We start from the raw sequence: 17,182 nt of genomic DNA on the forward strand, positions 1-17,182 counted from the left end.
TTGTTTTTTTTTTATATATATATATATATATATATATATATTTTTACGAGCTGTGAAATTATTAAAATTAATTCTATTTTACCAATTTTGAAAACTCATATAAATCCGAATAAAGTAAACTTTCGTAATAAACAATATAGGCTTCTGAAAGACAGAGCGTTTCACAAGAGGTTATCTCCCCTTTCGTCTTCAAGTATTTGTATCCGCCACGCGAATTTAAATTTTATATAAATATCTCCGAATTTGATTTGTACTGACCTGTCTCTATTTCATTAAAATTCCTTTTACTGCATTCAATATTACAGACATTTCCCCCCAATTGAAGGAGAACAAAAAATGTGCAGAGTTGCTCCCCTTTAGTCCCCCAAACACCCAAGTTGCTCAGCTTCCATCATGATTAATTAATAAAAGTGATTTCAACTTAATGAACAAAGAAATATTTCATTATATCTTATGGATTTAAACACCATCAACTAAGCAAACAATATTGTTCTTTAAAACTGTGCTTGATAATTGTTATTTACAATTGCTGCAAAGCATACATGAGCGGGAAAGAGAGGGAGGGTTTAAAGTCCAATCACACAAACTAGGTCATTTCGGGACTAACATATGGTTCAATTTTATCTCAATAATTTGCTTGCACATAGGGGTCTTCATCAGTGGGAGGAAACCGGAGGACCCAGAGAAAACCCAGGAGGTTGGACAGGCGACACTCCTTGTCACGTACAACCAGGGAATCGAAACCACGCCAGTTGACTCAATGACAGGCCTTATGATACAGGGTGCACATGCTATCTAATCGGCCATCCAAGGGGATCTGGACTTTTAAATAGATGGTCATTGATCAAATGATATCCACCAGAATTATCGTGCCTCAATTTGTAACTGTCTGTGGCAGGTGTCATATTTCCAAGCTTGTTAGTGAATTAATTAGAGAGTTTATGGGATAAAGTTTTACAGCCCACTTAAAAAACTCTAGTCCCTTGAATGGGACGAAAAAACAAGGTTGACCCACTCGATAATAAAATTCGCTGAAGAGTTAGTGTAAACTTCGATTTGCCTGGTTGTTGCAGAAAAGTGGGATGTTTAACCCTAATTCATTGCATTTACAGATATTTTCCATCGTTGTTTCCCCTTTTCAGTGGTGCAGAATGGAGCACCTGGCAAAGATAGCTGTCTAGTCATTTGGATGGGACGAAAAACCGAGGTCCCATGTATACATTGGCATGCACGTAAAAGATCCCTTGGCAGTTGGAATTTGATATAAGAGTGGGCCATTGTGCCACTGCCTGGGCAAAATTTCTCTCATAGCACACTGTATGGCATATGCCCGTCTTCATTAGCCCATAGGGATCACAACAGTAGAACGTTAAACCCTGTTTCATTTAAAGCCTATCTAATCATATAGGGTTCATGTACGTCTCACAGCCCACAGGCCTTTTGAATAAATATAACGTATAACACTGGAAGTGAGATGAAACATATTTCATTTATTATAATGATATGTTTGTTATTTTCTGTGCTCATTAGATAGTATTTACAAAATATACAACCCATTTCTATAATATATCAACTGTCATAGAGATATATATGCAATATGCAAGTATATCATAAAACAATGGTTTATTTATTTATTAAAACTTTAATATTAACAACAATAATAATAGTGTGAACACATTTAAGGACAGTATAACAAACACTAAACTATAGATATAGATATATATCTCTTATATAATAAAAATAATAATAATAAAAATAAACATTGAAAACAATTCTAATATAAACACATACTGTGATAATAATAATTTATCAAAATTATTTTGATACAACTTGAAAAAATTAAAAATTATTTTGGCAAATATTCATCAGCTAAATATTTTGATCGAATGCAAAAAATTTAAAATAAATACTGTTTTATTATTGGGACAAATCTGGAAATATTGTATTTTAATCCAGAGATGTTTGTCATGTGGAACTAAATAATGTGACCCGCCTATCCATATTTAAGTTGGGGAAGTCTATTTTCATGCAAAATTATTACTTATAGCCTTTCTTTATTTCTAAAAATTCTAAATATTTGTTATTTATTTATTTATTTCTAAAAATTCTAAATATTTATTTAAATAGGTGCTAAACGTAATAATCTTTATTTACCTAATTTGTTTCTACTGTAGTAAAAATGTCATACACTGGGAGAATTTTACCAAGCAGCACAGACAGCCCGTAACTAGGGGGGGCGGGCGCCCAGCAAAAAGTTTCGCCCCCCCCCCATTGTCAAAAAAATTGTTGACCGTAGATATACATTGTCCGTCAATTTTACAGCACCCCCGAGAACACTCCCCGCCCCCCTCTTTACTTTGAGCTAGTTACAGCCCTGAGCACAGATCGAAATGTCAACAATTTGTACATACTATGACCAGGCAGAATTAGAACATGGTTAAATTGAGGTCCCAGCTGTTACCAGATGGCTGTAATCTTATTGCTCTAATAGATGTTACTACTCAGGGGCCTGTTTCACGAAATTTTAACTAAGATAAAATCCAAATTTTAGTAATTTGATTGGATAATATTAGATTGATTTTAGTGCTAAGCCAATCAAAATTCAAGTATCTACTAAAATTTGGATTTTATCTTTAGTTAAGATTTCGAGAAACAGGGCCCAGTACTGTGAAATTTTTGTTTAGGGTCCTGACACACTTTTTGATATAAACACTAAAAGAGACTTTTTAAATATTATTAATTCCGTTCTTGTATTATTTTAACCCTTGTCGGTGCACGTAGTGAGAATCACGTAGGAGGTATCATGGGGTCCATATGGACCCCAGTTATAAGTCAAAGTTTTTACGTACAGATATATCTTAATTAAAAGGCAGCGGTTTAGTTTTTTTTTGCATTCATATTTGACAACTGAGAAACAACTAAATTATTATACAAAAACATTTTAGTGACATTTGGAAAAGATTTAGTAATTCTCACAAAATTGCTACTTTGTGTACTATGTGATAAAGAGGTTAAATGGCAATTCACGCTTGATACAAAATTCATCATTTAATTTTTGGTATTTGTAACATGCAGATGTTAAAAGAGAGAATACTCTGGCATACGCAATATGGTATTAGGCAGCAAATACATTAGCAAAATCCCTACTGTAATCCCTACTGTGAGTTGTAAGTTAGGGGTCCGATTCGACCCCTTGTTCTCTTCAAACGTTGGGCCTGATTTGCATGTAACACAACTCTGTGGGAAGCAGATGAATACCAAATTCTTTGCTACGTGTAAAAATGTATAGGAGACAAAGTCACTAAATTTCAGAAAGCAGTGACCAGTAGTTATTACAAAACACTATAAAACATGTGCATGGGGCCCACGGAGACCCCTCGTGCACCAACAAGGGTTAAGTATTAAATTATTTAAAATGGAAGATTGTTTTTTTTTTAAAAAAACAAAAATATCAGATCTGTATTGTTCAAAATACTGGCTACATTATAATATCTGGGGTTTGTAACCACTAAACAAGGACACTGAGTCAGATATGAGTAGTTTTTTTTAATTATTTTTAACAGATCATTTTAAGTTCTACAAATATCAATATAATCAAATTTATTAGGATTACACATAATTTTAATTAAATATCAAATTTTGGCCATTTTTGCTAATAGATGAACAAACATAATATTTCACCTACAAAAAGAAATTCTAATCTTTAATCTGCTTATATTTGTTCTTTTGTCAGCATAAAAAGAAACCTAAATAAACAATGTATGAAAGTATTCATAAACCGTGCAAAACATATAGTAGAAAACTAGATTCCATATTATTTGTAAAACACAGCTGGGTAAAACAAAAAATGCCTTTAAACACAAAATGCATTCATCAAGCACTAAATTTCCGCATTATGACTGCAACCCTTTAGGGAGCTGACTATAACCATGGCCGTCCTATCGTCAAGCAACTAATGATGATAAAATCTAAAACCTACAATCATGGCTGTCATGAAAAATCTTTATACAAAATTTTAACCAAGCACTCAGAGAGACAGAGAGAGAGAGAGAGAGAGAGAGAGAGAAATGAGGTTTAACACCACTCAACACAAACTAGGTCATTTCGGGACTAACATAATACGTAGGGGTCTTTAGCAGTGGGAGGAAACCAGAGACCCTAGAGAAAACCTACAAGGTTGGTCAGACGACCCTACTCCTTGTCACGTACAAGCGGGACACTTGGCTCAATGGCAGACCTTATGATGCAAAACGCATGCGTTAACCATTCGGCCATCCAACCCCCCTTTAACACAACAAGGTATAAGTTGTGGATAACAAACACCAACCCCAACCCTAATACCCCCGTCAGAACAGGATGACGTCTTTACTTTGCTGCTACAACGGAAAATGGCTTTAGAACGCATTAAAATTGCCATAAGCGTGTTGGAAACGCCAGCTATGATGCTGTGGTCACCATGGTCGACAATGATCGCTGAGTCACGGCATTTGTTTCGAGCATGTTCAAAACAAACGCCAAGGTTCTGCAATCTGACCTGGAACACAACTTTTTTCAATTTTGTAATTTTTTGGGACATTTTCGCGTTTTGTGTTCACGTTTGCTGGCGATCTTGTGCATTTTCTGGTCGCTGTATGGTCTGACGGGGGCATAACCGATTTATTCTGATTGATCTAGCATAAGTTGTGGGTAACCCGAACCCAAACCCTAACCAATTAACTCTGATAGATCAGGCATAAGTTGTAGATAACACAAACCCTAACCAATTAATTCTGATAGATCAGGCATAAGTTGTAGATAACCCAAACCCTAACCCTAACTGATTAATTCTGATAGATCTAGCTTAAGTTGTAGATAACACAAACCCTAACCCTAACTGATTAATTCTGATAGATCTAGCATAAGTTGTGGGTAACCCAAACCCTAACCCTAAGCGATTAATCATGATAGATGGGTTTTCCACATGGAAATGACCTCCCCCAAATCATTAAGTACAAATTAGCCAGACATTTTGTCCGAAAAATTAACTACCGTAATATTGGATCTGAAAAGCTTCTTTCCAAATTGGAATAATACTTATTCAAACCTTCCTTATTTCAAATTAGTTTTTTTTTCTTTGAAATAATTGCAGAAAAATGAGACAGCTTTTCTTTGACAAAGTACAAATGAAACATTGTTTAAAAACATTTATATAGATCGTTATTTTACCATTGATATTTTTAAGTAAAGAGCCTATTTTTAGTAAAAATTTGAAACACATATCGGCTTAATAGTTTTTTTATTTTTAGTAAAGCGCTCATCAGTTGTTTAATTTATAAAACAATTTCAGAGTTTTTCAACATTACAACTTCACTAATTGAATTTTATCTATGGTGATTTTAAAGGAACAAAAAGCCAGATCATTCACATATATTTGAAAATGTGAAATCAGTGACACCAATAATAATTCAAAATGTTCCTCACTCAAGTTAGATTTCAATAATATTTGGATTTTGAATTATAAAAAAACAAAAACGAAATAAGATCTGTGTTTTAATCAGATTGGACCAAAACGTTTTTTAATCAATATAAACCATCGGAAACTTGAAATGGTCCTAAGTAAGATTAGATTAATTTTTGTTTGGACCAAAACCTTTTTTAATAAATGTTACTTTTGATTGTGTACGGTTATACACACTTTATTCTGGCATATTGTGATTTGACGTATAACAATAGATTTCAATTTTAAACATGTGTACTGTAAACAGGTATTAGCATACTATGGACCAGGAACCAAGTGTGATGTCATCGCAGCCATCTTGGAATTATGATATCATTTCAAAAATCAAAGTCCTTCAATCGCTGCACAATTGTTAAAGGAATGAGCATGTCATGTTTCTCATCAATTGTACTGGAATTGGCGGAGCCTTAGTTTTTTTTTTATTCAAAGAGCGTCGCTCTCAAGACGAACAAGAGCAATATGCTTCCGTCCGAGTTCCTGATTCAAAATGGCGGACTGGCTGGCTAAAGTTTTAAATGTGAAAGATAATTAACAAACAATCAATGCTGTAATATAAACAAGTGAAATAAATACAAACAATGTATTACTTTGTTCTACTTTTACAAAAATACAAATAACAAATATGTAACAAAGTATATTATCATATATTTACATGTCATAGTAGATTACATATACTTTAATATTATCCATATTATTCAACTAAATTCATTTCAATAGCTTATATAATATATTCAATATTCAATATTCAAATAGGTATAAAATTTTCTTATAGCAACAAACATTTATTACATCATCATAAAATTAAAACGTAAAAATTTGAGTAAATATCTGGATGACTTTATTTTCAAATTATTTATTTACAACTCCTAAAATTGGAATTAAAATTTACTTTTAAACATGTTATTACATATGCGAGTTTTCCACCTCATTATTATTATTATTATTAATGTGTGTGGAATTATTTACAAGCTGTTTTTACTTTCTTTTTTTTATTTCAAAAGTAAAAGCAGACAATGATAGGCTTTCACCGACAAAATTAACAATACAAATATTATTCATAAGTTGTCTCCCCTGTTTTTAGTGATGACATCATTATACACTACAGGTGATACTAATCACTGCTAAAACTTCACAAATAATCAAATTATCATTTTGCCTTGTATCTAGCAACCACCTGTGGTTAAAGACCATTCAATATCTATCCTATAGTGTGGTCTTTAAATATATAACTAACTGAACAATACTCTCCGTGTTAAAAACAAATGCTTATAAAATCATGTCATTTTATAAGTAACTACCTGTAGTTAGAGACCATTTTTATCTTTTATCTATATTGGTCTTTAACACAAGTTTAACTGTACATTCAAAAACAGTAATGAAACTTAGAAACAAAATCTACCCACATTTAAATTGATTGACTTTTTTTTATCATTACGGACAGAATCATTCTAAAATTTCTTCTACAACATTCAAATTATCAAAACTGCACATTTAAAATCATACCAAGCACTTTAATTAATGTGAAATTAATATCACAAGAAGTAATAATTATTTCTGATGATAAACAATCTACTGTAAATTAAATTATTGTTGGCCGAAAAAAGTCAACTTTTTAAAAAAAATTAGATGAATTTTCATATCAAGCTATATACTGTATATCTTTCATCCCCACAGTTAACAAGACATCTTTACTCGTTATCGTCGCAGGGCTCTAAAATAAAACATTAAAATCTTTCTAACAGATCAAGTTTTAAATTGAGTCTAAATTTAAATGGGCGTACAGGCCAACATCCCAGAACTCTAAAAAAAAACATTAAAATCTTTCTAACAGATCAAGTTTTAAACTGAGTCTAGATTTAAAATGGCGTACAGGCCAACATCTCAGTTCTAACAGATCCAGTTTTAAATTAAGTCTACATTTAAATGGGCATGCATACAGGCCAACATCCCAGGACTCTAAAATAAAACATAAAATTCCTTCTAACAGATCGAGTTTTCAGCCGGACATTTTTAATGCAAGCCGGACATGGTTAAAATGAGAGTCCTGGTCGACACCAATGGTGAATTATAAATGGCTCCTAACACGATACCTGTACACGATAATGAGTTTTAACTATAAAATATTTACAACTGTTTGTGTTAAATATAAAAACATGTAGGTATATAAATATAGTAACTAGAATTATTAGACTAGATTTACCTCCCCTTTCTTCTCTTCACTCTAGTTTTAAATAAAAACATCAACTTTCATATCATACAATAATGGCTGTTGTGTCAAAGTTAAGGCAATGGAATTCCCCTTTTAAAATACTCCCATCTCTTAAACAATTCCATTTAAAATGAGTAAACAAAAACCAACAACATTTAATTGTTCAACTACAGAAAACTGTGGACATTTTTTGCTGAATATCTCAGTCGAAATATGTGGTTAAAGAGATGATTAGGTTTCCTCCCATAACGAGGGGTTAATATTATACTATTATGGTACTCAAAACAGTTCTACTTTCGTTTTTTTTTTTTTTTAACATTGGGTCTGTGTCCTATTGTTCTTCCACCACTCTCTTCATCATGGCTTGGTACCGTAATCCTGGATTGACACAGCCTCAGAAATACCATCACTATTATTCGGACAATAGATTCAAACAATCTCTCATTTACCCAACTTAAAATTGGAAAGTTTTGAGAATTTTTTTATTCGGAATGGGCTTTTGTCACCCATGCTTGGACTTGGCGAAGATTTTCCTGATGCTACGCTTGAAGAGCTTGTTACTGGAGCCGGGAAACTGATGGATCGCTGAAAAGATTCTGAAATAGAGTAAACTTAATATTAAAGAGGTTGAAATCTGAAGATCCAAAATCTATGAAAAAAATCAAATGAGAACTCTAGACTGGTACTGCGTTCACTTGATTTCATACATTTTATCAGTAATGGAGGACAATTCTACATTATATTTCAATAAACGTCTTCCTGATGACTCAATGAATGATCTATTCGAATTTGAATAAAATCCATAGGCTTAAAGAGCTCTGACCCTGGGACAAGAAACTGTGAATGGTCAACAGAAAGTTTGAATCCTTGTTGGAGCTATACACTGTAACCCGGGTATCATTTAATTTTATGTATCTTGCACTAATTTCTTTCACATTCGTTTAATATCAAATCTTTGTCCAATTTACAAGTATTTAATTTCGTGACCACTGTTCAAAAATGAATCATTATACATCAATAATCAATTGTGTTGTTTATTTTTTTAACAGTGATCGGAACATTAAACGCTTGTAAATTGGACATTCATTATCAAAATTAATCAGTCAGCTTTAAAATTTAAGAATTTTTTAAACAAAGATTTGATATTGAATGAATGTGAAAGAAATTACTGCTAGATACCAGGGTTCTTAATCTATTTTAAAACGAATCGACCAGAATTGGGTCAAATGAGTCCGGGTAGGAATTTGGTTTTAAAACTTTAAGCTTCCATTCCCTTTAATATAACCAGATTTCAAGAAAAATAATTCTTGGTAATTTGTTATGAGGAATATCGTATTCCACTGTAAGTAAATATGACAAATAGGTACATCGTTTGGAAAATTTTCCATATTTAATTCACATACCGGCTTAAAATTCATGTCAGTATTATTCCTGAATAAATTACCATATTTGTTTTTTTATTCGATGGATATAAGCTGATACGGCACCATAACACAATTTGTAGGTTTTTTTCTATCAGGTAACTTGCAAATGTTTTTATTCATTCGTCCGACAAAAAACAGCCGATTAAGATCCCTGCTAGATACACAAAATTAAATGATACCCCGGTTACAGTGATAAGTGTCACAGAAAGAAGTGTTTTATTTTATTGATACCAATATAACTAACCGTTTATTTTACCTGACATATGTGGTGATGGAATCATTCTTTCAGGACCTGCTGATTGGTGTTTCTGTATACGACGGGATCCCATCCCTTTTTTTGCCAAACCATGTGACAGATTGCCCTTCCAATCACAACTACGTTCTTTATCCTGCTCCAGAAGAAAAAATATATATACATGTATAGAAGAGAAATAGGGTTTAACATCTACTCAACACAAACTAGATCATTTTGGGACTAACATCTGGTTCAATTTGATTACAACAACGCTGAGATGGAGAAATGACAGACGACCATACTCCTTGTCATGTACAAGTGGTGAATCAAAACCACGCCACTTGACTCAAAAACAGACCTTAAGATTTCACGTGCACGCATTAAACCACTAGACCACTAGACCACCTAACCCCTCTGTTGGCAGATGATGCTGAATTCAGAGTTAATTAACCCTTAAACACTCAGTACATTTAAGTATTGGTTATGCTTTCCCATACTTGGTAAACTCATTAATAACTCATATAAGTTTATATTTAATAACGGATCATATTAGTCTTTACAATTAGATGTTGGTCGAAGCTGTCTGCCAGATAAGTGGAATGTACAAGATAAGTGGACCTGAGGTCACATGTTAAAACAGATTAATTACCACCCAAGTAACTCATTACACTATGGGTAATAATATACCACACAAGTAACTCATTATACTATGGGTAATAATATACCACACAAGTAACTCATTATACTATGGGTAATAATATACCACACGAGTAACTCATTTTACTATGATTAATAATATACCACACAAGTAGCTCATCATATATATTATTATGACAAGGGTGGTCTAAGGATTTAAGAAAATACAATCAAAATATCAACAGAAGATAATCAAAATCAAATCACCTCTGTGCAGGACATGGCTGCTTCTCGTTCCATTAAAACAAAACGGCCTTTCATCTTCCACTCATTCTGAGCGTGATAGACATTCTCATCGTCTGCGACAATACGACTTTCACATCTATCACTGGTACGGGGTTGACCTGGGGTCGAATGACTTTCACCTATGACCTCTGTCTCCTCCACTAATACGTAACCACGGGGATCTTGTGTATTTGTACGATGAGCTTTCATCATGGCCTGTATAAAATAGACATCATTATTACAAAAACTCTTTTGTTTGTTAAACATGAGATTATGCTAGGGAACATTTATTTGCATAAGATCAGTTAAGCAATATGTGTGCTAAGACTGAGACAGCATTTTGACGAGAGAGAGAGAAATGGGGTTTAACGTCCATTCGATACAAACTGGGTAATTTCGGGACTAACATATGGTTCACTTCTATTTTAATAAAATCACTTGCACGTAGGGGTCTTCAGCTCTGAGAGGAAAACGTGTTTGAGGTGAGGGGTGAGACAAGGAGGTTTATAGACTTACCTGTGTTTGAGGTGAGGGGTGGGCAAGCGATTAACATCTGTTGGGGGGAGGGGGGGAGACAAGGAGGTTTACCTGCGTAAGAGGAGCGGTGGTGAGACAAGGAGGTTTTACCTGTGTTATTATATCTTGAGCTGTACTAGTTACAGGTGCTTTAAATACAGTATATGGTTGATCAGGGGATACGTTATATACACAGACGACAAACATATGTTCTGTTGATTCCCAATCAGACGTATCTTCCTCTAATCTCTGTAATAAAGCAAATACAATAACTAAATTCATCATGAATACCTAACGTCTAACAAATACCTATCCCCACACCTCCAAACTAAAATAACTTAATTCATTAACTATATCAAAAATTCCAAACTGCACCTTGTAATAAATAACTATACCCAATAGATTCTAAAAAAATCTCAATTGCTTAATTATATCAAGAATTCCTGATCCAACTATTTTTGAAATTATAAATGTCTAAATTATGGTCTGGTTATCGTCAGTATGTGGCTATAATAGTGAGAACAGGAATGTGTCATATGTAATAACTCAAAAGGAAATGAAATGAAATGGGGTTTAACGTCCTTCTCCGACTGGGCTAATGAAGACGCTAACCCAAATAGAGTGGGTATATGACTTCATTATATATCATAGTAAGAAAGTATAAATAAATTGACCTCATTTACAAATGTTGAATCTGGTATCCAAAGGGTTAATGTGAAAATTGCTAATGAATCTATGTATTCCATAAGATATGAAAATGATCGCAAAGATATTTACTGTACCTTTTGTTCTTTTAACATGGTGGTCATCCAAGCTCGACTGCTGGGATCCTACGATGAAAACAAAAAAAGGATAAATTAGTATTTATACATGCTCTCTTTGATGGAGGGATAAACAGGGGAATTTATCTATTGTGAAAGGGAGCCATGATGGTTAAGTGAGTAAGACAGGACGCAGGTTCAATCCCTGTGTTGGCCGAGAAAGTTCATCAGCATTTTCCAGCATGGTTTCCCCTTGTCAGTGGTGCAGGACAGAGGGCCTGGCAAGGACAGCTGTCTAGTCATTCGGATGGGATGAAAAACCGATGTCCTGTGTACACATTGTGCTGCACATAATAGATCCCTTGGCAGTTGATATAAGAGTAGGCTGTAGCGCCGCTTTCTGGGCAAAATTCCCTTCATAGCACACTGTATGGCGTATGCCTGTGTTCATTAGCCAAGTCAGAGCAGAAAAGTATGAAATAAAACCCGATTTTATTTCATTTCATTTCCTATTCTAAAATAAATGAGAGAGAGAAATGGGGTTTAACTTTCACTGACACAAACTAGGTCATTTCAGGTCATTTCAGGAATAATACATGGTTCAATTTTATTTCAACAATTCGTTTGGGTGTAGGGGTCTTTAGCAGTGGGAGGAAACCAGAGGACCCGGAGAAAACCCACGTGGTTGGACAGGCAACCCTAATCCTTGTCACGTACAACCGGGGAATCGAAACCATGCTAGTTGACTCAATGACAAACCTTATGATACAGCGTGCATGTGCTAACCAGACGGCCATCTACCCCCACCCCCATAAAATAAATGAGAATCTTACATCGCCTAATTTTCTGAGTATAAATCTACCAGCTCCCTTCCATTTATTCTGGGCCTGTAAAACACGTTCTGTCATCTCCAGTATTCTCTGGGAGCTGGCCTTCTCCTGATCTTTCTTCTCCCAACCACTCTGTACGTCTTCAACCAACACATAGTTTCCTACTTTCTCCTCTAACCAACCAACTTTAGCCATTGCCTGTAAACAGAATATAGTATGATACACTATGTAGTTCAGTACAGGTAGGTTTTAGCACATGGCGGTGTTACAACATTAAAGATACATTATGGGAGATTAAATAAAGAGTTGGCAGTTCTCACTATAATAGTTAAAAACTAGATAATATAAAGGAAATATGCTGAAAATTTCATTCATCATTACTGAAGTGGGTATGATAAAAAACAAATTATCGGTTTTTCCATTTTGGGATTAAATCATCAATGAGCGTTGAGCAGCAAATTGGATTCAAATCCAGTGAAAATCCGACACGTAAGATGGCATCGAGAGTTGATTAGGGTCTTTTCATGTTAATAAATGTCTAATTAATAGGTTATATAACATTTCAGGCCCAAAGAAAGACCTGCAATAGGCAGATTTAGCTCTTGCATAATGTTTAACTGAGGATCCACAGTGATATACCTTAAGGTTTATTGTAGGAACTGATGATAGGACCAGGGGATCTGCAACACTAGACCACAAGGCATCATTGGAGGACAGGTGACAGTGGTCCGCAATGCTAAAACACAAGGCTCATTGTAGGAACCAATGAGTGATCCACAATGCTAGACCAGCAGGGCTCATTGTACGAATCAAAGAGTGATCCACTGTGCAAGACCACAAAGCAGGACTAATTTCCAAAATTTATATAATAAAGGTCCACTAACTGTAGCAAGAACATACCTGAGCAAAGCTAAACCATAAAGCTCAACCAACCCTAGTGAGAACATACCTGAGCAATGGCATCATAAGCTGTTGTATCTTGGGTCGTCTTTAATATAATATACTCATCAGGGGCAGTAACTCCAAATACACTGATAAAAAACATTCTTCTTTTTAATCTTGTACCAAGAGGACCAGGGACCTATGAAGACAAAATGCAAACAAAAGATTAACAAACTGGAAATTATTGACAATTCATTTTTCATTTTATTTTTCTGCATTCCATATTTTATGTTTCACACGACTCCATTTTACATAACATCTCCCCCTTGTCAGTGGTGACTTTAGACCTACTCATTCTTACCTCTTTTCCTTCAGCTCTTCCATACTCTGACAACTCCTTGACCTTGGCAAATAGTGACATTCGTTTCCCGCTGCCATGTGATGGATGAATTAAATCAACCCCATTGGTTGGTTCCAGTAATTCTTCTTCATGTTTCGAGTATATAAATAACGTAGCCAGCTCTAAATGCTGATTGGACGGACTCCGTAATCTGACATGGCGATAACCTATATAAGATATTATAATATGTTAGTCTTAGTAAGAATAGTTTTGTTATAAGTATTCTTATTATACATTCGTCTCTATTAGTCACACAGTTCAAACAAATCTAGGATGCTGTTGTTGTTCTTAGTGTTTAATGTCTGCTTCCACCGAAGGTGATATTGGAGACAAGTTGTCTTTTTTTTATTTTCATTATCTTAGCGTACGCGCAGGGGTCTTTCCTGTGGGAGGAAACCAGAGTACCCGGAGTAAACCCACGAGGTTGAGAAGGCGCCCCTATTTCCAAGCCACATACACTCACACCAGTGATCGAAACCACAATCGCAAGCCAGAGGTGACCGGCCAGCTAGAGGTCAAGCATGACACACTAGACCATCCCAACCCCCCCTCTAGGATGCTTCTAGCATCAGAGGTTTATAGCCCTGACCCTTTAGCTTCTATCAGAATCAGTTAGTACCTGTTCTATGACCTTAACCTCTGTTGGTGATAAGTCTAAGTCTACCAGTTGAAGTATAGACAGCGGGTTTTCTCCGGGTCCTCAGGTTTCCTCCCACTGCTAAAGACCCTTCGCGCAAGGGAATTATTGAAATAAAATTAAACCATATGTTCGTCCCGAAATGACCTAGTTTGTGTCGAGTGGACGTTAAACCCCATTTCTCTCTCTCTCTCCAACGCGCATGCGTTAACCATTCAGCCACCCAAACCCCACTACATCAAATAGGTTTGTAGTTTGTAGATTAAAAATATAAATATAAAAACTGTTTGTACCTGGTCTGAGGCATTTTAATGGAATGATTCTCTGTGATACAAGATGGTTGGTATTCGTATCTATGACAACAAATCGAATAAAGGCAAGATCGGGAAATAAAACCTGTTGAAGAATAGAAAGATCAATATATTATCTGAATAGGATAATTGAACTTCTACATCATGTTTGGATTTCATGAAAGACATCGGGTCAATTTAAAGATAAACCAAAAATTGCAGTTTGAAATGAGGTTAATAAAGCCTTCAAGTCACTAGTCTCCATCATTTAGTCTTGTAGACTTTTACGTCAGCATTGCAAATCCCACATCAAGAAGCATAGAGTTATATTCTCTATTACATGATTTAAAGTCATACACACTAATATACAGTGGTGTGGTTGTACAACAAATTGTCATTGGTAGTGGCAATCTCTAGATGGACGTTGCTCACTGCCCCTGATCTCTACATTTTACACTCTTAAATAAATTAACAAAATTCCGTTAAAGACAGATGATCAAATGACCCATCATCACATCAGATGAAACGCTGTCACATCAGATGACGACATTGTCACATCAGATGCCACACTGCCACATATGATGACACACTGTCCTGTCAAATCAGATGACACACAGATGTCACACTGTCATATAGCTACTCAAGATCACACACTGGCATGTCACAACATATGATATGCAAGATTGACATAAAGATGTTAGTATGTTTACCTGAAATGTGAAGATGTCGTTCCAGATAGGATTAAGAGCATTTTTGGAGACTAGTTTAGTTTTTTGTTTAGCACAGTCAACAGGTATACCAATAATCTCAACTTCAATCTGTGTACTGGCTGTATGGTTATAACACACATCTTGTCCTGATATTATCTACAAAATAAACCATAAACATATAATAGACAGTCTTATTTAAACAGGTCATAAATATTCTTATTCAAATATTTCATAAATATTTTTATTTAAACAGATCATAAATATCTTTATTTAAACATTTCATACAGTTTTATTTAAAAACATTTCATTAATATTCTTTTTAAACATTTCATATAGTTTTATTTGACCATTTCATAGATAGTTTTATTTGAACATCTCATCACAAAAGCCATGTTTGCCCCTGAAAATATGGAAAGTTTGACAACCTTGTCAGTACAACTTACATGTAAGGTAAGTATGGTGGCATGAAGACCATCGAATTCTTTATCCCACGGATTAAAACGATTATACATCATATGAGTCTTGTCTCTCATCACCGTCGGTTTCAACACGTAGCCTGATTTACCATTTCCTTCAAACATGGCCGTGTTTAACGACATTGCTGTATCTACAAATAAAATGAATTGAATTAAAACAGGATTTTAATGAATTGAATTAAATATCAACATACTTTTAATGAGGAATATCTGGGTATATATTTACTACAGAAAGCACAAGAGTATTACAGACTTTATTTTAAAATTTATCAAGTCATCTTTATTTATTTAAACTTGGATTAAATGCTGAGATAAGTATCAAAGTTTATAAAAAGAAATAAAAAACACTTTTACTTCAATGTACATAATACACACTTTTGACCAACTGTACAATCTATCTTTCTATTAAAGTTCGCTTCCACCTTAGGTGATATTGCAGATGAGTGTTTCCTGGGAAACTTGCCAGATGAGCCAAATAATAGGCTTAGTCTAGCATTGGTAGGAGATGCGAGATCGATTAGGAGGCCTATTTGATTTCATTTCCTTTGGGCAAAGACACAATGCCTTTTGTACAAGCCTGTGTGAGCATTATATATGGCTGTGTCATGATGTAAAGATATGATAATGTATTTAAATTTGTGAATATCTATAAATAAAACAGAATCCACCCTGTAAAAGCCAAATTTTTGCCATTTTAACAATTGTCAGATGAAGCTTGAACAGAGGTGTTTCACATCCCTTAATACAAGTCTATACTTTGCAGAATATATACATAGAGAGAGAGAGAAATGGGGTTTAACGTCCACTCAACACAAACTAGGTCATTTTGGGACTAACACATGGTTCAATTTTATTTCAATAATTTGCTTGCGCATAGGGGTACTTAGCAGTGGGAGGAAACCGGAGAATGTGGAGAAAACCCACAAGGTTGGACAGGCTACCCTACTCCTTGTCACGTGCAACAGGGGAATCGAAACCACGCCAGTTGACTCAATGACAGATGACCTTATGATACAACGTGCACACGCTAACCATTCAGCCATCTAACCCCCCAATTTACAATGAATTCTTGACAAAGCTATTAAGATTGTCAATGTATGTTTACCTTCAGTTTGGTAATTTAAGGCCACCATTTGTATACCAAACGCCCAGAATATAACAGGATTAAAGTTGGAGGAATCAATTCTCATACCAGCTGGGTAAGTTCTCATTAACTGACGTTCTGTATGGGTGACATTGTTAAGGTCATATAGGTCATATTACAAAATATACAAATATCTAAATAAACTAAAAATATATTATGTACCAAACGAAATGAAACACTATTACTAAAAGAATAGCAGCATGCTTCATTCAAAACAACTACACATTTTAAAAACACTTATATGGATACA

General features: G+C 34.6%; 1 protein-coding gene across 1 annotated transcript; it reads right to left on the reverse strand.

Moving 5' to 3' along the window:
• Window positions 1–1,470: 1,470 nt before the first annotated feature.
• Window positions 1,471–17,017, reverse strand: LOC126816940 (1-phosphatidylinositol 4,5-bisphosphate phosphodiesterase epsilon-1). The gene is made up of 12 exons (XM_056099651.1): window positions 16,894–17,017; window positions 15,756–15,919; window positions 15,313–15,468; window positions 14,606–14,708; window positions 13,637–13,842; window positions 13,343–13,474; window positions 12,397–12,591; window positions 11,585–11,632; window positions 10,914–11,051; window positions 10,269–10,502; window positions 9,375–9,519; window positions 1,471–8,302 (listed from the first exon to the last, which is right to left on the reverse strand). Exons 1-12 carry the CDS (start codon window positions 16,997–16,999, stop codon window positions 8,148–8,150), a joined length of 1,782 nt encoding a protein of 593 aa, XP_055955626.1. The 5' UTR covers window positions 17,000–17,017; the 3' UTR covers window positions 1,471–8,147.
• Between the last annotated feature and the right edge of the window lie 165 nt (window positions 17,018–17,182).

This window comes from Patella vulgata, chromosome 3, assembly GCF_932274485.2.
Source record: "Patella vulgata chromosome 3, xgPatVulg1.2, whole genome shotgun sequence".
Classification (NCBI taxonomy): Eukaryota; Metazoa; Mollusca; class Gastropoda; family Patellidae; genus Patella; species Patella vulgata.

What these genes read in the sequence shown, in the direction of transcription:
- LOC126816940 (XM_056099651.1), bottom strand. Translation starts at nt 16,999, where the DNA reads ATGAGAACTTACCCAGCTGGTATGAGAATTGATTCCTCCAACTTTAAT. An exon ending in CTTATGATGCCATTGCTCAG is followed by an intron (nt 12,592 to 13,342) that starts GTATGTTCTCAC and finishes TTCTGTTTACAG; the next exon opens with GCAATGGCTAAAGTTGGTTG. An exon ending in CAGCCATGTCCTGCACAGAG is followed by an intron (nt 9,520 to 10,268) that starts GTGATTTGATTT and finishes CTTCTGGAGCAG; the next exon opens with GATAAAGAACGTAGTTGTGA.